Here is a 23,143-nt window from a genome sequence, read left to right on the forward strand (position 1 = left end):
CATTGGGAAGAATGCCCGGTGGGGACCTCCATCTCGCCATAATGTCTCAAACAGTCAGTTTGTCAATATTATTAACTGTTTCACCACTCCCTTGCCTTTAGCTATAGCAAACATACCATTTGCTGGTCCTAAAAAGTAGCCAAGTGGCTAGATACAAGACGAGGGAAGGAGGGAGTTAGAAGTCAAGGAGGGAGTTAGAAGACATTGCACAGAGCTTGCAAGGAGATACAGGAGAAATGAAAAGGACCACATTCCCAAACAATGTGGCACCTTCTCATTTAGATATGTTGTACATTTTTCTGAAGCTACCTTGGTTCTGAAATTAAACTTACAAAGAAAATAGCCTTATCAGAAGGGGTGGCAACTTTACTTGTTAACGAACATAGAATTCCCACAATATATCAAAGGGTTCCTTTGGAGAACGATAATAGCATCCAAATGCAATAAACGGATCAGTCTTTAAGCCTATTATTTATTTGCTTAATTTATTTGTACTCCACATTTCTCCCCAGTGGCAACCCACAGGGGCTTATATCATTTTACTTCTCTCCATTTTATCCTCACAATGACCCTGTTAGGTAGGCTAGGCTGAGAGAGTGTGATTGGCTCAAGATCACCCAGAGAGCTTCCATGGCACGAGTAGGGATCAAACCTAGGTCACCCAGATACTAGTCTGACATTTTGAATCACTACATCACACTCTTGGTAGCCAGATTATTAATCAACTAATGATTCTGCCATAAATTGAAAGGCCTGGTTCTTTCTACCAAATTCTACCAGATCGACCAAAGACACACCAAAAGTCATGATGACTAGCAACGTTGCCGAGATTCACACTGAGATCTTACAATGGCAAACTCAAGTGGCAACTAGATTATGAAGTCACATTTAGCAAATACTGTGCTAAAACTTTGGCAGTCAAGACTAGTGGTAAAAGTGCTCCTCATCCTGCTTGCCTGGTAATGAACTCCCCACGCAGAAAGCTTTCTTGGAGTAGTGACAATGGCAAACCCTGTTCCCAAGTTCGAGCGCAGCCACGCACACAACTCCAGCGACATTCGGAGACAATTTTAATGGGGACAAATTTAATTCTCGATACTTCTTGTGTTAACATTTTGAGGCAGAAATCCACTGAGAATCCTGTTTCCCAGGCTTTCTAGCACTGGGCACTCCCAAGAATCATTGTTTCCAGTTAGCTAAAGATGAGGCCTTTATTGTTTCTACAAGCCCTCCATATTGGCCTCTCTTGTAAAGTTTCAAGAAAGGAGGGAATTGTGAAGAAAACTGGAGATCTTCCTTTGCATGCCTGAAAATTACTAAATTACTAAAATTACTAAATTACTAAAATTACTAAATGTCCTGGGTTTTCTGGGCTGAGTAGTTGTGGTTAAGTAGATTTTGCTCCTAAAGTTTGGTTGGAATCTTCAGAGGCATGTTATCTTGACAGGCTTTTGAAGATGCCAGCTATAGATGTGGCTGCAATGTTAGGAGTAAAAACTACCAGATTATGGCCACACAGCCCAGAAAATCCACAACAGCCAGTTGAGTCTGGCTGTGAAAGTCTTTGATAATACAATATTTGTATGTGTGTGTGTGTGTGTGTGTGTGTGTTACTAAGTTTTGGGGAAGAGTTGTGTTGGGCGGGGGGGGGGGGGGGCACAGTTTTCTGTCACTACTCCAAGAAAGCTTTCTTTGTGGGGAGTTCATTACAAGGCAAGCAGGATGAGGAGCACTTTTACCACTAGTATTGACTGCCAAAGTTTTAGCACAGCATTTGCTAAATGTGACTTCATAATCTAGTTTCTCCTTTGTGTGGTGCTCCCCAATTGCACTGCATGTCACACTGGAGGAGAGGGGAAGCATATCGATTTTAAATAGCACTGTGCTATTAATAAGCTTGGTGGGATTTCTTCATAATGGTTATTGATGAAGTGGCATTTTGCTAAACATAAGACAGCCTTTAAAAAGTTGACCTTGGACCAGTCCTCTGTTCCTGAAGTAGGATAATAAGCATGAGAATCTTCTCTTCCAGTTTGTTCCCACAGAAACTATGTACTTTTTTAAAAAAAAGATACATGGAACTCATATGCCAATATGAGTCCATGTTCCCATGTACAAAAAAATTTGCTTAGATCCCACTGAGCATGACATTTATCAGAAAAAAAGCAAAGAAGAAGAAGAGTTTGGATTTATATCCCCCCTTTCTCTCCTGCAGGAGACTCAAAGGGGCTTACAATCTCCTTGCCCTTCCCCTCTCACAATAAACACCCTGTGAGGTGGGTGGGGCTGAGAGAGCTCCGAAAAGCTGCGACTAGCCCAAGGTCACCCAGCTGGCGTGTGTTGGAGTGCACAGGCTTATCTGAATTCCCCAGATAAGCCTCCGCAGCTCAGGCGGCAGAGCAGAGAAACAAACCCAGTTCCTCCAGATTAGATACATGAGCTCTTAACCTCCTATGCCACTGCTGCTCCAAAGGAATGTGACTTCTTGGTCTATCCACTCTTGCTGCAGCCACAATTTTCCCAGAAATGCTACTTGGACAGTGAACCCCCAGGAACTGAATGAGTGTGGATTTGGAGGGGAAAAAACCAATTCTATCAGCCAAAATGCTGCAAGGAAACCCACATGCTCCTTCATCCATGATCTCCACAGAATAATCAAGCTTCTCTTCACCATGATGTTCACATGTGGACACCTCAATGAATCAAAGGTTGCTTACTTCGGATAAATCAAGATTCCAGATTAAGATCAACTTGAGTTTTGGAATACAGTCTTGTACAGAAGCTCAAGTTCACTGGAGAACCTGCACTTGACTGCCCCAATCAATTGGCATTTAAGAAGAATAGTTTGAATTTATACCCTGCTTTTCTCTGTTTAAGGAGTTTCAAAGCATTTTACAAACTCCTTCCCTCCCCTGCCCCACAATAGGCACTTTGTGAGGTAGGGGGAACTGAGAGAGTTCTGAGTGGACTGTGACTAGCTCAAGGTCACCCAGCAGACTTAATGTGGAGGAGTGGGGAAACAAACATAGTTCACCAGATTAGAGTCTGCCATCTTAACCACGACACAACACTTAACCACTATACCATGATAAACTCTTTGGCAATCCAATTGGATTTTAATTTTTTCTCCTGTCCCATCTAGTCCAACAAGTTGATCAGAGACAATAATGGCATCTGAATCTGTAAGGGTTTCTGCCCACTCACTCACCATGATCCAGGATATATTTCACAATCTCACCATGACCAGTCTTGGCTGCGTGGTGAAGCAAGGAACAATGGTCAGGGCCCTGGATTAACAGATTAGCTCCCTTTTTACAGCATTCTATGAACTGGAACATAAATGCAGAGAGAAAAGACAAAATTCTGTGAATTCACTGCTTCCTTTCCTACAAGCGGTTAAGAAAAGAAATGACACTGGCAGACAGAGACGTAGGTAAGGGTGGGAGTTCTCGGGTTCAAACCCCTCCCATTACATGTCCGGCTTGCTTGAAACAATGCATGGAATGGAACAGCCGGAAAGCCCTCAGTTACTGAACCCACCCCATAAAAAATCTATACCTACGTCACTGCTGGCAGATAAACACAAAAGACTCTTCCTAATTAATTATATGAATAATATGAATACTAGCAGTAAAGCCTATTGTGTGAACAAATACAGCAGGCTCTAGAACACTGTTGGTTGGTTAACAGCACTCAGTGAGAGGGGGGACCCCGCCTGTTTTTTCTCATCCCTTGGTCCCATGCCACCAGTTCTCTTCTCTGTCTGTTCCTGTTTCTCTGTCCTGTTCCCAGATGCCTGCTCCTCTTCCCAGATGCATGTATCACCATGCAACAATTAACAGCACAGTTGCAGCCTCCAGCAGTTGCAACCCTTCTTGAAGGAGAAGATGATGCCTGCGCCTGCACCTTCTCAGACAGCTGCAAATGGTACAGTGACTGCAAATTATTTAGCAGTGGGGGAGAAGGGCAAGCACATGAGAGAGAGAGAGGGGGGAGAGGGAGAGGGAGAGTAATCACCACATTCTGCTGACTTGTTTGTGTTGTTTTTTACGTGTCCTCTGTAAGCCCTCCCCCAAACCATGCGTGCATGGCAATTGTCTAAAAGTGAGTTGTAATCACCACGGCTAGCCTTTTATGTAATAGATCTGGTGATAAAGCCCATCGTGTGAAAAATACAATGAACGCTAAAAATGAATCCTCCTAGGGCAAGAGACGTGGGTGGGGCATATCTACAGGAAATGGCGCCTAGTGCAAACACTGAAATTGGCCCCTCCCCAAACATCCCAGCTTTGTCAAGGAGGGATAGCAGAGTGCATGCGAAGATGGGGAGAATTCTGTCCATCTTCATAGGCAAATTCCTCATTTGCAAAGCTGGATCTTGACTTTTCAAAGGGTGGGGGTGACAGCAGGGTGCCTGTGAAGATGAACAGAGTTCACCTTCTTCAAAAAAAATGAAGATGGAGCAGGATCCTGGCTTTGCAGTGGGGGGAGCCAGCAGAGTGCCTGTGAAGATGGGGAGAACTCTCCATAGGCACAAACACACCCATTTGGATCCCAGCTTTGCAAAGGGGGTGGAGCCAGCGGTGGGATTCAAATAATTTAACAACTTGTTGTTTACAAGCACCATTTTAACAACCGGTTCTGCCAAATTGGTGCGAACCTGCTGAATCCCACCACTGGGTGGAGCCAAACAAGTCACTGTGAAGAAGGGAGATTATACTGTGAAAAAATACAATGGGCTCTACTGAGTGGAAATGTTTTAGTTTTTGATTTCCCATGTTCAACAGATGGTTGTTCTAGATGATCTATAAGACTATTTCCAGCTCTAGAACACAAGTAGCACATCATTATGTGGGTAGGAATCTGCATAGTTAAATGTTTTCTCCATGAAAATTTTGGATCGCTAACTTGCCAGAATGAAAAGTTGTAGCCTAACCTCCTTCTTCCTGTACTCATTTTGTGTGTGCAGTATTCAAATATGAGTGGAGCAGTCAAATATGTGCTCTCATTCTCTATTACCACTAGTGTTATGAAACACCAAAAGCTGTACCATTTTTTTCCTGCACAGTTCATTGACTTTTAGATTATAGCAAAAGGATTCCATAAAATTGGGATTTTTAGCATGTACTGTATAGCTCTGACTGTATAGTTCTTTCAACGTGATGATTGTGCTTTGTTTTAGCTATCTGCTATTGTGCCATGATCTATAATGTGGAAAAAATGTGTCCTACTGGAGGAAAGGTATCATAGCTTTATTAAACAGAATAGACAATTGCTCAAAAATCCAGAACATCGTGGGACATTTTTAAGAGTGATCATTGGGAGGATCCACTTTCAGTTTTGATTACTGTTACCTAGGGACCAAGTGTCTTGGAGGTGTATGTCAGAAGCAAACAGTTGGAGTAATAGAGCTGTCACTATAATAAATGGCCAAAAAAGAGGCTTAGCTAGATAACATTGCAGTCATTTATCAAACAAAACAAAACAAAACCCTCAAGTGCAGGTACGTGTTCACAGATCATCAGACCAGTCACCCAGTCTGGCTAGAGGTCATTAGCCTATGAGGACAGATTTAAGTGCATATCTCTAAGACTGGAAGTGGACTCAAACTTGAACCCCCTGTTCTGAAAGCCATTATGATGTACTTAATTGGGGTGGTGGTAAATGAATATTGTGATGGAACTGGGACATGGCCTAAATTAAGCTAGAGAGAGAGAGAAGGAACTTGAGACAGGGCCACAAATTTGATCTGCAGACCTCAGTTATTTCCTGCACAGTGTTCCACCAAGGACTGGGTTGAATTCCAGGGATCTGTTCTGTTAATGGTAGGGCCTTCCTCTGCTGCAAGGTACCTTTCCCTAGAGAGCCTTTTGCACCAGGGAAAGGTTTCTTGAATGACAGGGAGGCATCACCATAATTGGAACAGATGCATCAGACCTCACTTCCCCTGAGGAACTCTTAACATCATATGTGACCCTTAGTATGTGGAGGCATCAACAGCTGACTGTCATCCAGAACCAATTCCTTTGCATGCAGCTGGAAAATGTGTTGCTATGGTTATGGGAAGCCCCAGAAGTACCCAATGATAAGATATATTCTTCACAAAAATAATCCTCATGGACCTCAGGGGTACACAGAGGACATTTTGAATGCCTTACTTTACAGCTATCCCAAACTGAAAATTACTGATGAGGAGAGCTCTTGGTAGGATGAAAAAAGGATATAATTATTAAAAAACAAATGCATCAAAATCAATCAGCCAACTATACCACTGATGTAACCTTTCACTGTGGTCTGCTACTGTTGAAAAACAAGAGATGCAATTTCAGACATCAGCCACGTTAAAAAATTAAAAAGGATTGAAAAAGGTCCTGCCACTTCCTCACTGACAACTAAGAGACAGATACAGGAGGTTTCGGAGTACACAGACCTGCTTAATATCTGAACTGCATTCCCAGCAAATACTGACATTGTAATGAAGCACAAAGGGGAGCGGAAAGTAATGTACTATTAGACTGGTCATAAATCATATCTTGAAATGATCAGCCACAGTTCCTGTAACTGTACACTCACATCTGTACTGACTGATCTGAAGTTGTACTATTGCTAAAACTATTGTCTTGGGGTAGCTGTGATTGCTTTGCAGTTTGTTCTTAGTAAAATTTTCCCTATATCTTAGTCTACCCCAAGCATGACAGCAGAAAATATTGTGACAGGACTTGCAAACATCCTGAAGTACAAGCCTTCCCAGACAATTCCTTATTTAATCAGTGGCATGCTAAAACAAGAGTCCCCAACTTTGAGCCTATGGGTGCCATGGTGTCACCAACATTTTCCCTGGAACTCACCAAGTGTTTTTAGAAAGTAGGAGAGGCCTGATAGGGGTGTTGCCAAGAAAGGTTTGTGATTGGCCACTGAAAATCTGATTAGCCAAGCAGATTTAAAAAAAAATATTGCTATGGGAGCAACTGCCACCGCAGCACAATTGTCACAGGGTGACTCAAGGTAGGCTGTGTGCATCCAAGAAAACCTTTTTAACAGGACATTAATTTTCAAATTCTATTAAACAGAACTTCTGCATGAAATGTTGAAGAGCTAGCATTAGAGTTATGCGTAACCTCCCTCCCTGACCTTTTGTGGTTGCCTCTGCCTCCTGGGGCTGCCAATTCATGACTGTACCCATTCCTTGTACCAGAATTCCAAAGGTGCCTGCAGACTCAAAAAGGTAAGAACTCCATGCTAGAAGAAAGCACCAATTTTCATAATATCGAAACAATATTTCAAGTCGAAGATGATTGTGACATTGGATTTGGCAATGGCAACAGGGTCTGCATATATTTTTTCCTGCAACAGGGTCTGCATTGTCATGGACTGAATCCCATTACAAAGGACTCCTAATGAGCAACCTATCAAATACCTCGCACACAGAGACATTTCTCTAACATTACTCTGCAATCCTATGCAGAGTAATTCCAGTCTAAATCTGTTGATATCAGTGGCCTTAGTCTGGAATACAATCGCGTAGGATTGCTCTGTAATTGGAGCAAGTCTCTCAGTCCAGCAGAGTGTGCATTCAGCAATCGGCAATCTTTGGGCTGAATCCCAAAGAATGGAGAGGAATTAGACTCTAAGCAGGTTGGAACAGTGGGAGGGAACTCTTCACTGATGTCAGTGTCACTGGACTGCTGCACTTGTGTGCTTTTGTGTTGTGCAGGTGATGCTAGTTGGATTTTGGCTATCTTCTTTATCTCAGCAGAGTTAACATTCTTCATTTGAAGAAAAATAACGAACTGCCCTTATGCAGATCTACACAGTGATAATAAAATACATGAGACTTTCTTTTACTTACTTTTAGAAAATCACCAGCTATTACTGACTGTAAAAGTGCTGCAAAAGTCAAAAAAGAGGAAATTAATATTAATAGTGTTCATTTGTGCCAATGTGCTTACACTATTTGACTGTGTTAAAATATAATCAAAGTCAAGTTCTTCTGCAGGGAGCTGGTGTTTCACCCATGTGATTTTTCAACCCTAACGTTAGCCTGACAAGATCCAGGCATTTCTAGCTTTGACAGCATTTTTGCACCTGAGGCTTAAAATGGGTTGCACTTAAACCTATTCATAAAATGAACATAAAGCCAACAGTGCTTAGATGAGACATCCAGGTCTCTTGCACAATCCATTTTGCATTTGAAAGTTTCATGCGGATCACAAATTTCATACAAGAAGTGGTTGGGGAGAGAAGCTCAGCACACCATTCAATGATGAGTGGGGTCCCGCAAGGGGCAATTCTGTCTTCCGAATTTATTTAACATCTGTATGCACCCTTTTGCCAAGTTGGTCTAGAGCTTCAGTCTGGGTTGTCACCAATATACAGATGACACAGTAATATCTACTGACGCATGGCTGACTAGATACCCCCTCGGATATTCTGGTCAGCTGTTTGGGGGGCATGGTGAAATGGCTAAAGCAAAGTTGGCTGAAACTAAATCCATCAAAGACAGAGGTCTTGAGGCCTTTGTATCTGCAAGACCATCTTTCTGAATCAGTTCTTCACAGAGTATTATTAGGCTTGGGGATTTGAGTGCAACAAATATTGGATTCGGCCTGAATCTGGGCAAATATGGGCATATTTGGCAAAAATCGGCCGAATACGTCTCGCCTGTAAATGAATGAATTCGAATGCAAGGCATTCAGAGTTTTTTGTGCTTTGGCATGCAGGGGGTGCATTTTTAAAGCTAGCAACCCACAAATTTCAGGGTATCATCTGAAGACTGTCCTGATGATACCACACAAGTTTGGTGCAATTCAGTTCAGTAGGACCAAAGTTATGGACCCCCAAGAGGGGTGACCTATCCCCCATTGTTTCCAATGGGAGCTAACAGGAGATGGGGGCTACCCCTTTGAGGATCCATAACTGGCACCAACCATGGGCTATGAACTGTGAAGTTTTGCTAGCAGGGGAGAGATTCTGACAGAAACGTCCAATCAGGATACAAAAATAGGAAAGAAAAAAAAGCTAAACTGCCAGCTATCCTCAGTATTACAGACAGTTCAGGATCTGAAGTACAGGACTGATACATTTGGAATAGAAAAATCCAAAGGTAAAATTTACTACACTAAATAGTCAAATCAAATGTGATGGTATTTTTAGGGGGTTACTTTATTTACATCATTTACAACCCACCTTTCTCATTGGCATTTAAGACAGATTGCACAGAGTGAGTCAGTACAATCAATAAGATGGGACATTCAGTGAACAGTGACATAGGGTTAGAGTTGGAGAAATCCGGAACAATCCTGAAAGCTAAAAACTGAACCTAAGTAAAGTGTAAGGATTAACATGGTGCATTAAATGATGCAAATTGTATATGAGGATCCTACTCACCGCAAGCTATACACAGTAATATAGACCACAGTCCCAAGTTATTTATCCAAGAAACTTTGTGAACCATTTTGCAACCCTATTACTGGCACAAAAAAGCCCTCTTGAATAGTTTAGTTTGCATAGATTGTTGAAGACCAGGAGAGTGGGAGCTTTCTGACCTCCTTGAGTAGGCCCTTCCACAAGGCAGAAGCCACAATGGAGCAAGTATGTGTATGGACAATTGTTGATCTAGCCCAGGGGTAGGGAACCTGCAGCTCTCCAGATGTTCAGGAACTACAATTCCCATCAGCCTCTGTCACCATGGCCAATTGAGGTGCATGCTGGTGAGGGAAACTGATGGGAATATCAGTCCCTGAAACCTATCTGGAGAAACACGGAGATTCCATGATCCTAACCCATTCAGTACACAGGGTTGACAAGAAACACAGTTCTGAATTCCCACAAATATATACAAATATGCCACCCACAAGGACCTCATTATCACCCAAGGAATAAAACCACAAACGTGTTAAAAATATTACAGAAAAACTAGAAGTCATAGGAATGGAAGCAAGCAGAAAAATTAACTCATGTTTCTTACTCATAGCACAGAAGTATGTAAGATAGGGATATTTTCCTGGCAAGTGTAAAAAAACTCCAGGTCATTTTCTTGTTTCAACTCTTGCTTGCATAGCACAGAAAATGTAAAATCGAACGTCTAACCAACAGAGTCTTCGGATACCAGATCCCAGCAATGGAAATTTTTAAAGGCAAGTTTTGTGTCAATTTATATACCCATTCTGAGAAACACCCAGACGCTGTTTTAATTGAGACACATGCTGGGCTTGCTTTTTTGAGGATTAAAAAAAGGAAGAAAAGAACATGGCCATGACCAAAATAGAGGAGAGAACATGTTCTTTTTCAGAGCATCAGGCTCAGTCTGCATCTTCATTAGTCTCAGCACAACAACATTTCCAAATCAATTAGCACAAACTGGATTTGAGCTCTTCTTCAAAAGCTGTTTTTTGTTTGCAGCGCACACAACCTCCTATTTCCCTCTTCTCTTTCTCAAAATGCAGACAATATTCACTTCATATTCAATAGCGACGGCCAAAACAGAGAGGCTACAGAGTCCAAGACTCTGTTGAGATCAAATGGTAAGTATCTTTATGATCTGAACACTGTTTACTGCGTGTTCTTACGACTTTTCAAAATCTATGCTTAAAATCCCCAAATTACTCAGCTTTAGGGTGGACAATGAGGAAGTTGAAATTGCTGAAGACTTATTGAAGACTTTCTATTCCTCCATCATCAACCAAAAGGGAGACTGTAATCAAGAGATCAGTAGAAAATTGAGACTGGAAAGGGCAGCCAGGATTCTTGAGTGTAAGAACTGGCAACCAAGATCCAGCTGCTATAGGATTCCCCATTACTAGGTATAGATGTGAAAGCAGGACAATAAAGAAAGCTTGCAGGAAGAAATCAGATTTCTTTGAAATGTGGTGTTGGAAGAGAGGTTTACCATGGACTGCCAACAGGACAAATAAGGGGGCTGTAGCTCAAATCAAGCCTGAACTTACCCCAGAAGCTACAATGACTACACTGAGGTGGTCGTACTTTAAGACAAGAGTCACTGGAAAAGACAAAAATGCTTGAAAGACCTGAGAAAGGCTGTTAATGATGAGACTTTTTGGAGGGCATTTATTCACAGGGTCACAAAAGTCAGAAGCAACTTGACTGCACTTAGCGCACACACAAACAATCCTCAAAAAAATTAAATGGGCATAATACCAGATACAGATTTATTGTCCGATTTCCTCTGTGTTCTCATCAAACAAAGTTCCTTTGATGCACAACAACAGGCTACAACAACATCACTCATTTCATCACACCTTCCCAAGAGTTTACTGGGGGCACGGCAGATAGGGAAATGCACTCCATGATGTCACCATGTGGAACTAAGGTTTATAGATCCCACAGACTATCTTTTAATGGTTGACTCATTTGGCCAAAAGTTTCAAGTCAGAAGGCTACCACAGAAAATGGTTTTCAACCTCCAGATGGAGCCTGGAGATCTCCTGGAATCAAAACTGATCTCCAGACTACAGAGACAAGTTTACCCGGAGAACATGGCTGCTCTGGTGGGTGGGTTCTATGGCATTATAGCTCACTGAAGTCCCTCCCCTCCCCTTAGCTCATACCCCATCATTGCCAGGCTCTACCCTCATATCTCCAGGAATGTCCCAACCTGGAGTTGACAAGCCTTGCACAGGCTGGTTCTGATCCCACGATGGTGCCCATGGAACTCATCCCTAATCCACTGATGAAACAACCTCTTGCATCAGAAGAAGTTTCCTGGCCCTAGCAAGATTGCCAGTTACCACCATAGACTCCCAGACATAGGCGGATTACACATGGGCCAAAAAAGCTTTTACACTGTTTTAAACCATTTTACACTGTTTTCACACCATTTTCACACCGCTGTTTTTGGCCCATGCAGAATCTGCCATAGATTACCTACGTGCCTTCCCTCCTGTTACCAAAACTTAACCCAAATGCTGTGTGAAAACAAGGCTCATGAATCCCCAGAGTGACCAGAGTTCTGGAGTTGTTTCCCCATATTTGCAGCCCCCCCCCCCACTCCCCCTGCAGCCTGGTAATCTGCAGAAAAGCAACCCTAATAGTAGAATTTTGTGTTGGGAGTAACAAAGCAACTCAGCATACCTGTACACTGTGGGGTGTTATACCTCCCTTTTCAGCTGAATCAGACTGTGGTCCTCAGGGGCTACTTCTCCATTACAGTCCATTTTTGAGCCCAGGAAGATGAAGTCTTGGACGCACTCAATGACCTCATTGTCAATGCTAATTTGGGCTCGATCTGTGCTAGCTGTCTGAATGTGAATAAGCTTCAGCAAGTTCTTTTTTCAATTGCAATTTACTGTGTGAAGACAGTGTTTCACCACATGTGATTCCATGCTTCCCTAACTGTGCAGTTTTGATGTATTAACCAATCAAAATATCTCCAGTACTTTCAGAGGTTCCCCAGGCTGCTGCAACCTGTCTGAATTATTTTCTCATTTGTTCTTGTAGCCAGTGCCCTCATTTGTCCACACTGCACTTTCATACAGTTGGCTGTGGTGAGCCATGTGATTTTGTTTACTAGTGCCAGTAAAGTCATTGTCTGAGATGTCAAGGCATCATTGACAAAATCACACGGGTTGCACGTCCAATCGGGTGAAACAGCAAGGTCAGCAGAAAAGGACAGGGAAAAGAAGAAAACCAAGAGGACAGCATCAAAAACACACAAATGTTTGCCACGGAGCTAAAAATGGCTGAAACAGAAAGGTGCCTTTTGACCTTCGTGAAAACAAACACACAACAAGACAAGCAGTTTGGCGTGGGTTAGCTCTCGGGGGGGAAAAAGAAAACCCTAGCTGGCACTATCAATGTGCAATTATGGATGAAGGAAGGCTTTTAAAATGTATTTATTCAGAAGGAGACAAGTGTTGCTGCTGAACAATACAGAACATGAATTATGCACACTTTTTATCATGCCATAAAGTATTTTCGGGCCTTGAGAATGTTGCAAAGCATCATTCTGTTCAAACACATACTGAAACCGAGTCATTACTGCCTTGACTTTTCTTGGGATGAGCATCCGTGGGGAGAAATAGAAATGCTTTAGTGCTCTTTGATTGGGTAAGTGGATTTGCTCATTGATGAAAGGGGGAGGGAAAATGCCAGTCAGACAGAAGTGCAGACTTCTACCCATATAACTAACTGGCAAAGTACCCAACTGGCAACACTGAACACGTCTGTAGGCTGGCTAGAACATCAATAGCCTTCCTTTCTCCTGTTGGTAGGAGCCTAGAGGATGAATGTGGTAGGTTGCTTTCTATGCATCTTTAAGCCTTCATCCTCTTGGCTGTAGTTGCCAGCAAAAAATGAATAAAGAAAGAAATTAAAAAGCCTGTCAATTAGGTAAACTTCCCACAACTGGCACTGTTAAGGAACTTTCTCTTTCAGAAGTGTTGGGACTCTGGCAACAGATGTCAGACATAAATAATAAGTTCTGTTCATCCTGGATTACAACAAGCCAATTCCCTTGAGGTGTTTTTACTGGGGGTTTTTTCAAGTGGAGGTGAGTAGATTATTTATTTCTTTTTATTTATTTATTATTACATTTGAATCTTGCTTTTTCCTGGCCAAAGTCAGGTTCTGAGTGGTTAACTGATTCAGAAATTTAAAACAATCAAATAATCTACATACAATTAATATACACAACAATTAAAATACACACTGGTGCTCCAATTTTATTTCTCCACCCGGGTGAACAACCAAGGAAGGAGGAACATAAAGGAGAGAATGAAAACCAAAAAATCAGTTTACTAAAGAAACAAGACAAATAAGAATAAAAGTAAATTAAAAAGGGTGAAGGAAAGAGTAAAAATAAAGGTAAAGGCAGGGAAGCCATCAAAGATGCAACTGTCGCTGTCCCAACCATAGGCCTGGCGTAACATATCCATCTTTGTGGCCCCAGCCAAGGGGAAGGAACCCACCTGTGGAAGTGGCATACAGCCACACCTGCAAATTTGCTCTCCCTGAGGTGAAACAGCCAAAATGAACAGGAGCAGCAGTCAAACAGCTCTACACTCCTTGGGGGAAGGGTGAGATAAAAATGATAGCTAACCCCTCAGACTTTAAAAGATTACACTAGCATACATCAGCTCACCCGGACACATCCTCTTCCTCCTTTGAAACCCCTCCTTTGCCTTTATATGAATGGGAAGCAACAAACATCAGGATTTCAACTCACAGGCAAATGAATACACTGAGACCTTCTGCACTTGGCTTACCACAGTGGAAGAACATTTGCACAAATGAAAGGAACAGATAGTTGTGGCAAGAACATGCACAGTTTCTGAAATTAATTATAGAAATCTGTCATGTACAATCAGAAGACAGGTGGAGCAGAACGCAGGCCATCGCCAGGGTCTAGGATTCATTTCTGAGTTTGGTGCAAAGTCATAATACAGCCCCCCTCCAAAATCTGATCCCTACAATCTAATGAGTTACAAACAAAACCACCAAAGAGGACTATTTCTGAATATGAGCTTGAAGCTTACCTTCACTTGGAGCCCTGGACCCAGATAATGTATACCTGTTTCCCTCCCCTTTCCCCAGTGTTTGGGCTCTGTGGACAGTCAACACAGAGGTATGGGTGTGTGTGTGCATATGTGTGCAGTCAAGTCACAGCTGACTTACAGCAACCCCATTTTCAAGGCATGAAATGGTCACCTAATATCAAAAATGTCATTAAAAAAGCACAACAAAGAATGTTCTTTCTGCGCCAACTCAGGAAGCTCAAACTGCCCAAGGAGCTGCTGATACAGTTCTACAGAGGAATCATTGAGTCTGTCATCTGCACCTCTATAACTGTGTGGTTTGGTTCTGCAACCCAACAAGATCGACACAGACTTCAGAGAATAATCAGAACTGCAGAAAAAACAATTGCTGCTAACCTACCTTCCATTGAGGGACCTGCTTATACTGCACGGGTCCAAAAAAGGGCTATGAAAATATTTACTAAGCCCCTCGCATGGGACATAGACAGACAGATCTTACCCTCTAAACGTCGCTACAGAGCACTGCACACCAAGACAACTAGACATAAGAACAGTTTTTTCCCGAATGCCATCACTCCTGATTAAACAAATAATTCCCTCGATAATGTCAAACTATTTATTATATATTTATTATATAATTACTGCACTACTTTTTTCATCATTCCTATTACCCATCTCCTCCCAATTATGACTGTATGACTATAACCTGTGCTGACATTTCATTTTATTTTATGATTTTACATTTTATGTTTGTATTACTATTGATTGTTTCCTGATTGCTTACTAGACCTATATGACAATCATTAAGTGCTGTACCTTATGATTCTTGACAAATGTATTTTCTTTTATGTACACTGAGAGCATATGCACCGGAGACAAATTCCTTGTGTGTCCAATCACACTTGGCCAATAAAGATTCTATTCTATTCTATTCTAAATGTTCACTTATAAGCTACCTCGAGCCCATCTACCCCGAGCCCATCCAAGCCTATAAAACAAATGATAAAACAAATAAGAGGTGGCTTGATATTGCCTGCCTGTGTGTGCTAGAAGGGTTCTGAGACAACTGTGATTGACCCAAGGTCATCTACCAGGCTTGATGTGAAGGATTCTGCCCGTATTAAGATAGAACAGAACAGAAGATAAATACAAAAATCTGCCCCTTCGAAGGCCAGTTGATTCCAGTAGTATAAAAGGAAGAGGAGTTAATTTCACATTAAGCTGCTTAGTCATCTGCCAAGAGAGAGAGAGAGTCGCAAACCCATGGTTCATAAGGTACATTGATTAACATCAGCTTCAGTTCCTTTTCAAAGTGTACCCAAAGGGACAGATTCATACAAAAAGACCCTCCATACCAGGGAGGAGGTGTCAGTTTCACCGTCTGTGCTGCCAGAATGCCCGCCCGCTGACTCCTCCAAAAATTCTATAAGGGAGCAATTTTCAAAGAAAAGCAAAGCCCAGTACAAGTTTATGTCACTTTTGGAAAGGACTGAAAAGGAAGAAAACATTTGTGATTAGGCCAAAAAAACAGGTAGGGGGGGGGATAAATGGAGGAGCGGGGAGAGATTTGGCTGTATGTCTGACTCACTTCATTAAAACAGCATTACTTTGGCAGGGGGAGAAGAGTAATTGAATAAAGGCAGATTTTAAAGCAAAACCAGAATGAGAAGCAAAGCAAACCCAGCCTGGATAGACAAATGCCTTCACTCCTAATTACCGTAGCAACTTGGCTATTCAGAAACCATCCCACTGGATACTGAGACTCCTCCTTTCCCCTTTGTCTGAAGGGCTTTTTGACCTCTGCCGTTCCACTGTGCACGCTCATTGAAAGTGCTTTTGTGGGACTGTAGCATCTAGACATGCCAAGGGATACAAGAGGGGCCCTGAACGGCCATAACACAACTTGAAATTTGGTTGGCGCATCTACTGGCTGCCAAGGTAGGTGATTTTTAAACATATTCATGCAGAGACACTTTGACAGCATCCAGTCTGACAACACTGCTCACTGCCAGGTGAGGAGAATTCAATAACACTAATTTATGTGACAAGAGTTTGGTGCTCATGCTGATGCCATCCAGTCAATGAGGCATTTTTTTTCTCATTGACTCCACAGACTTGACACTCATTTGCCTCTAATATTTGTACAAATGTCTAACAATCTATAGTGGACTTGTAATCTCCTTGTCAGGGTCAAGGGTGCTGTCCTATTAATTTATGGAAATGGATTCATACAGAGCTTGATTCTTGAGAACATCAGGTAGGGCACATGTAACCTCAGCTGAGGGGTTATGCACACACAGACCAGAACCAGTCTTCAAGCTCAAAACAGGCACATCTGCTTGGAGATGTCTCTCCAGTATGGAGATCTAGTGTTTGGATTCTGACCAAGAGGTAAGCTGAAGAACAAGGCGGCAAAGCAATTGCTGAGCAATTTCTTGGCAGGATGAGGATATTTTGAAATGTCTCAGGAAAGCGCTCAGTCACAGCCCATGTAGAATTTGTTTGTTGATTGGATTTGTATCCAGCTCTCCCTGCCATAGCGGCTATCAAACACGTTCATATAAATACAACACAATTTAAAACACAATAAAACAATTCACACTAAAAACCAGCACGGTGCATAAACAAACCAGGGAGGAACAGTTTCAATAGAAAGGAAAGGGAAAAGAAGGGAAGGAAAGAGGGAAGGAAGTGGGTGGGGAGGGAGGCCAGCAAGATGACTCAAGCTATCGCTGCCCTCAACAATAGGCCTGGTGGAACAGCACCATCTTACAAGCCCTGTGGAATTGATGTCAGATGAGAAGAAGAAGAAGAGTTTGGATTTATACCCCCCTTTCCCTCCTGTAGGAGACTCAAAGGGGCTTACAAACTCCTTTCCCTTCCTCCCTCACAACAAACACCCTGTGAGGTGGGAGGGGCTGAGAGAGCTCCGAAAAGCTGTGACTAGCCCAAGGTCACCCAGCTGGCGTGTGTGGGAGTGCACAGGCTAATCTGAATTCCCCAGATAAGCCTCCACATCTCAAGCAGCAGAGCGGGGAATCAAACCAGATTAGAATGCACCTGCTCCTAACCACTACGCCTCTGCTGCTCCCAAGTCTTGTTGGATCTATATTTTTCAGACCTTTTAGATTCAGGGAACCCTTTTCTAGCTAATTCAAGCACTGCCTGACTGACTCACAGTGTCACCCAAGGCAGCTAATAAGATAACACCATGCCATGAAATCCAGTTTGTTTTTTAAACACAAGATCAAATTACAATGATATAAAGTGAAATAAGTTAATATCAGTGGGATCAATTTATTTTAAAACCACTTCATTTAAAGTCCTTCCCTTCTAGATTAAAAAACACACACCCTTCTAACCTCCATTGGTTAGAATATTAAGCTTACCTCCATGGGGACAGGAATCCCACAGCCTAAGGCCTATTCATGAAATCAAATGCCCAAGGGAAAGCCTCACCCATTAAGCTTGAATAGATTGACATGAGTGCAGTCCTATGGATATTTTATTGGACTCTATACCGATAGGTTTCAAAGCAGTTTGAACTCTACCAAGCTCATATTAGTTCCCAGTAATTACTTTTTAAAAACTCACTCTATGGTAACTTCATCTGCTTCACCAACATCTCAGGTGTTCTCCCATCCTTGAATGTCTTACTGTTGGCTCTCAATGTGAGGCATAAGAGACTTCTCTGGATATTGTGGACTTGGTTCAGTATTAACAGCAAATCAAACAGATCCAGGCCAATACATCCTTGCTCCAAGTAAAGTAACCTCAGAGCTATTCTAATCCTCCACTGGGCTGAGGAAATAAGAAATAAGATGAAAGATCAAGCCTGCTTCCCTAGCAATCTTCCCCACAAGGGTAGCTGGTCTTGAATGTTCTGTCCAAAGAGAATATATGGGCTGTTTCATCCCTAAGTGGTTAATTAATCAAAATAAATACATGAAGTCAGGACTTTCTCCTGCTGCGTTCCCTCCTTTCTTCAGAGAACACATTAGGAGACAGATTCATTTCTTGCTATGTGAACAGATTCTATATCACTCAGAGGCCTGCAGACTTTCATTAGGAAAAGCATAAAATCATCAATGGCTTTCTGAAGAAATGATTTTTACAAGGAAGTGTAGGGATACTAAGAAATGGGACCACATTACGAGGCAAGTTGAAGTGGTCAGTCGTTGTGAAGTAAATTTTTCATACATTTTTATCCTCCCCTTCCTTTTTCCAAGGATCTCAAGTAGTTCTCCCCTTCTCCACTATGACAACCTTCCAGTTTGCAGAATTGGCTAATCCAAGGCCCTTTCCGCACGGGGCCAAAAATAGTGGCCCAGGGACGGAAAAACACCGGTCCCTGGGGTGCTGTTCGCACAGGTGCCACTGCTGCAATGCAGCAGCGCCATCCTGTGTGGCCCCGAGTGGCGCTGCTTTCCATCTCCCTTCCCGAAGGAGATTTTTGGAAAGAGCCGCCATCATGTTGGCGCGGTGCGAACAGCATCGTGCCAAGACACCGCTTTCCCATCCTCCCCCCTCACCTCATCCTCCAGCGTCAGTCTGGAGGGCTGCTGAGACCCGCCCACGTTGCCCTCCGACCCCTGGATGCTCCCGTGTGAATGGCGCCCTCTCCTCCACCACCATAATTTCTGCCGGTGGAGAGGCGCCCTTTCCGCCGTGCGGAAAGGGCCCCTGGTTACTAAATAAGAATTTGAACACAGGTCTGCCCTATTCTCATCCAATGCTCTAACAGCTACACGACACTGGTGGTCAGTAGTAAAAGGACAATACAATTCACCAAGACAAATTCTTCCAATGCTTCATATTTATTTGATTAGTTTGAAATCCCACTCATCCTCCAAGGAGCTTATGATCCTCCTATGTTGGATAGGCTGAGAAAAAAGTAACAGGCAACACTCACCCACTGAATTCTCAAATGCGGAATAGAATAGGCATCTCCCCACTCCCAGTCCAAACTCTAACCACGATGCTTCATAATTTTCCTTTCTCTGTGTGACCTCACCTCCCAGTTCCTGTCTCTGTTTTGCAGATAGACAGGAAGTCATATAAATCTCAAAAGTCCCATATAGCCAGTGTGGTACAGCAGCTGGAGTGACAGACTAGAACCTTGGAGGCTTGGGTTCTATGCCTCATCACCCATGATACTCACTGGATGGAATGAGACTCACCACATTTTGTCAGCCTAAGCTATTTCACAGCAATGTTGTGAGCAAATAAGGGAAGGGGGAAGAACCACATAGGCTTGTACTCTGGACCTTTTGGGGGGAAGTGCAGCATAGAATCATGATCGATGATGTAGAAGTGGTACTTCTGCATGCACATGGCAGTTAAATATGATGCACAAAGCAATAGTAGTAAAACAGAAGCCCAGGTTTGTTGAAGGACTTACGGTGGAGGTGATTTCTAAGACTAGTTTGTCCCAGCTGAAACAATCCCTGAAAGACTCCACCATGAGCTGCACGTATGGTGGACGTCGCCTTCCAAATCCAATCAATGCTATTCAAATGCTCAGCAAAGTACTCCCCAGCACAGCTTCCTTTTTCCAATCTGTGCAAGTCAAGCACATAGAAACAGCTCAGACTGACTTTTGTAGTCAGAACCGATAGCTGTGACTTGCATTCAGGTTGCAGCTGTCAAAGCCACTGACAACAAGACAGGAGATAAACCTATTGCACAGACGACTATTCCCATGGGATCTGCGCTGGCAAGGAACAAGTGTCAAATTCTCTATTTAGGCAGGGGCTCCCCTATGGGATGTCTGGTACTATGAGCTGTTGAATGAAGGGTCACACACCTGGAGGGAATCAGCGACAGAACAGGAAAGACAATTGGTTTCTGTACTTTGTTGCAACCACCTTCATAAAACTCTGTAACTTTGAGAGGAATGAATCAGGGTCAGAAACATCACTACGAGGGCTGAATGGCAATGGATTTCCTCCTTAAAGGCAAACACTGCTCCACAAAGCTGATGCTCTTAATTCTCCGATCCCACAAATTGCACTTGATGCTGTATGAATAAGCCACACATCTTTGTTATAGGCTAGGATTTTTCATTCTACGCTCCTGATAACTAAAGAGAAACTCCCCAAATTGGTCCAGAGTTCCACAGCAGATGAAAAAGCATGGTTGAAACACAAGGAAAGGTCATGGCTCAGTAAAAGAGCAGACATTTTCCATGTAGAAGATCCCAAGTTCAAACCCCAGCAACTCTATCAAAAAGGACCAATTAGTAGGTGATGTAAAATACATTCATGCAAGATCCTGGAGGACCACTGTCTGTCAAAGTAGACAGTACAAAGAGTGTGGCTGTGGCTCAGTGGTAGAGCACTTGCTTGGCATGCAGAAGTTCGCAGGTTCAACCCCCAGCATCTCCAGTTGAAAGGTAAAGTACTAGATGAAATAAAAGATCTTTTCCCTGGAGAGCCAATTCCAATAAGAGGTTACAATACTACAAAGTACAAAGCCATTTCATATGTTCAACATTCAATTTGTTAAGAACAGCTGATGGAATTTAGTATTTACTTGAGGTAAAAATTTGAAGGGGTTACACTTTTTGTTATATACACACAATGGACAGGACTTTTAAGAATATTTGGAGTACAAATAAAAAACTTACAAGAAAAAACAATTACACTTGATTTTTGTCAAATAACACAGTTTTATATATTATTTGGCCATGAAAAATAACCGTGGGGAGGGAGATGTGGATCAAGCTCACACTGCAGTGTAAGTGGAGCCTCTTTCTCTGCTGGGGACCAAAGAAACTGGTCAGGGGAATATTCAAGCAGGGAAATTTTAAGGTGGAAAGGAAGAGTTAAACCCCTTGTCTAACACCTAAGCCCCAATGCATATTACTCCCTCCATCATTTGGAATATCAACAATGACCTTTTACTTTGATCTACTTTCATGTAGTAGATCTATATCTAGTTGGTCTACTTTCAACAGCTGTCTTAAAAGCCATTATATGATTTTTTAAAAAAACATTTAAAACATTTAAACCATGGCTGCCCTAAAGCTGAAGGCAACTTCTAGCAACATTCTTTAAAAATACATTAAATGACAGTTTCCTAGAATTCAAAACGATACGTGTTTAGCCATTCTCAAAGGCTCTGTCTCTAATGATGCAGTCACTATGCAGTTATTCTAAGTCTAAGCCCACTGATTTCTGACCAGTTTTAGACTTTCGCACATGCAGAGTAATGTACTTTCAATCCATTTTCACAATTGTTTGCAAGTGGATTTTGTTATTTTGCGCAGTAAAATCCAGCTGCAAAGTGCATTGAAAGTGGATTGAAAGTGCATTATTCAGCATGTGTGAAAGTGCCCTTAAGCTGGAAAAACCCTGCACAGGACTGCAGTGCAAATTTTTTTTTTAAAAAAAAGGCCTTCAGGAACAGGACTTACAGGCCCTCCTAAAGCCCAGCGAAGATGGGACTTGGGGCCATGTTCTTTGGAAAGTTGTTCTGTATCTGTAGGATAATGCAAGAATAAACCCACTTCAGGCAGAAGGCCACCAAGAAGGAAAACACAATGCTGGATCTCTTATCACAAGGGCAGTTCTCAAAACATTAACACTAAGCATAACAACCCCGTTGCTCTTTGAAGGTAGCAGAATGCAGAAATCGCTGGGTTCACTCTTGCATGTAATCATTTTCATCTGCAGTAATGCATTTCTCAGCCAGCTATTTCACTGTCATTAAACAGAAGCTTTTAATGTCCTTGGCATGATAGGAGAAGAGTGCTTGTGGCTTTGATTCTCCATTTCAAAGTAAGCTCATAAATGCTTTTATAGTACTGAAATGGCTAGGGATATTGATCAAGCTGAAGAGCTGGTCCTTGGTCACAAAGGCACAGGTGGTAAATGGAACTTGAGAGGGGTTTGTGTAAGGGAAGAAAACAGCAGAAGCAGACAGAAAGGGGAGATGGTAGAGGAAGATATTGGAGATGAAAGCCAGGAGGCTCCATAAGGAAGTTGTCCATATGCCGCCTGACACTCAATTAATAGATAAATGATGGAGCAATAAGATAATGTAAGGGAAATTGTAAGCTCATCTCATAAATCACTGCCCACTGACAAGGACCATAATAGTAGTACCCAGGACACCCTATTAAAATGTAATGTTTCCTCTGAAGTATGGGAATCAGAGGCAGCAATGTCAGGTTTTAGCAAGGATCAAATGCAATAGACATATCACTCAGCTGTGGTAAGACAGGAAAGATCAGCGTGGGCTTTCTTCATATTGTGAAATGACATTTCAAAGGCCTGAAGGTGAATTTTGTTTTCATAGCTGCTGGGGCTGAGTCAACCAGGTGTTCCTTCAGTGTAAGTCCCACAGAAACAAGCACATAGATGTCCATATGGTGTCATTTTCCATTTCCCATCATAATATCAAGCCTTGGGTATAATCCTACAAGAGGTAAGCCACAGCTCAGGACCTTCACAAATCTACAGTATCTTGGAGTTTTCTTGGTTCAAGCTTAAAAGGGAAAGAATCCAGAACCCTTCAAGCCATTGTCAGAAAAAGCCATATGGAAGCATACTTGGGGGAACATCCTCATGTGGAAACAGCCTTGGTTAAGGGATTCAAAGTAATGGGAATGAAAAAGACTTCTGCCTGTAACTGTGGAGCATGGATCG

The 23,143-nt window shown here is 42.4% G+C and overlaps 1 protein-coding gene across 2 annotated transcripts in view; it reads right to left on the reverse strand.

Moving 5' to 3' along the window:
• The window catches only part of DGKI (diacylglycerol kinase iota), a 308,979-nt gene that overhangs the window by 14,281 nt on the left and 271,555 nt on the right, over positions 1–23,143 (reverse strand). For both annotated transcript variants that reach the window (XM_048499948.1, XM_048499947.1), the window contains 2 exons: positions 7,850–7,887; positions 3,209–3,329 (listed from right to left, as the gene is read on the reverse strand). In XM_048499948.1, the coding sequence (XP_048355905.1) occupies positions 3,209–3,329; positions 7,850–7,887 (159 nt within the window). The remainder of the gene's footprint in view (positions 1–3,208; positions 3,330–7,849; positions 7,888–23,143) is intronic.

Source organism: Sphaerodactylus townsendi, linkage group LG06, assembly GCF_021028975.2.
Source record: "Sphaerodactylus townsendi isolate TG3544 linkage group LG06, MPM_Stown_v2.3, whole genome shotgun sequence".
NCBI classification, from domain to species: domain Eukaryota; kingdom Metazoa; phylum Chordata; class Lepidosauria; order Squamata; family Sphaerodactylidae; genus Sphaerodactylus; species Sphaerodactylus townsendi.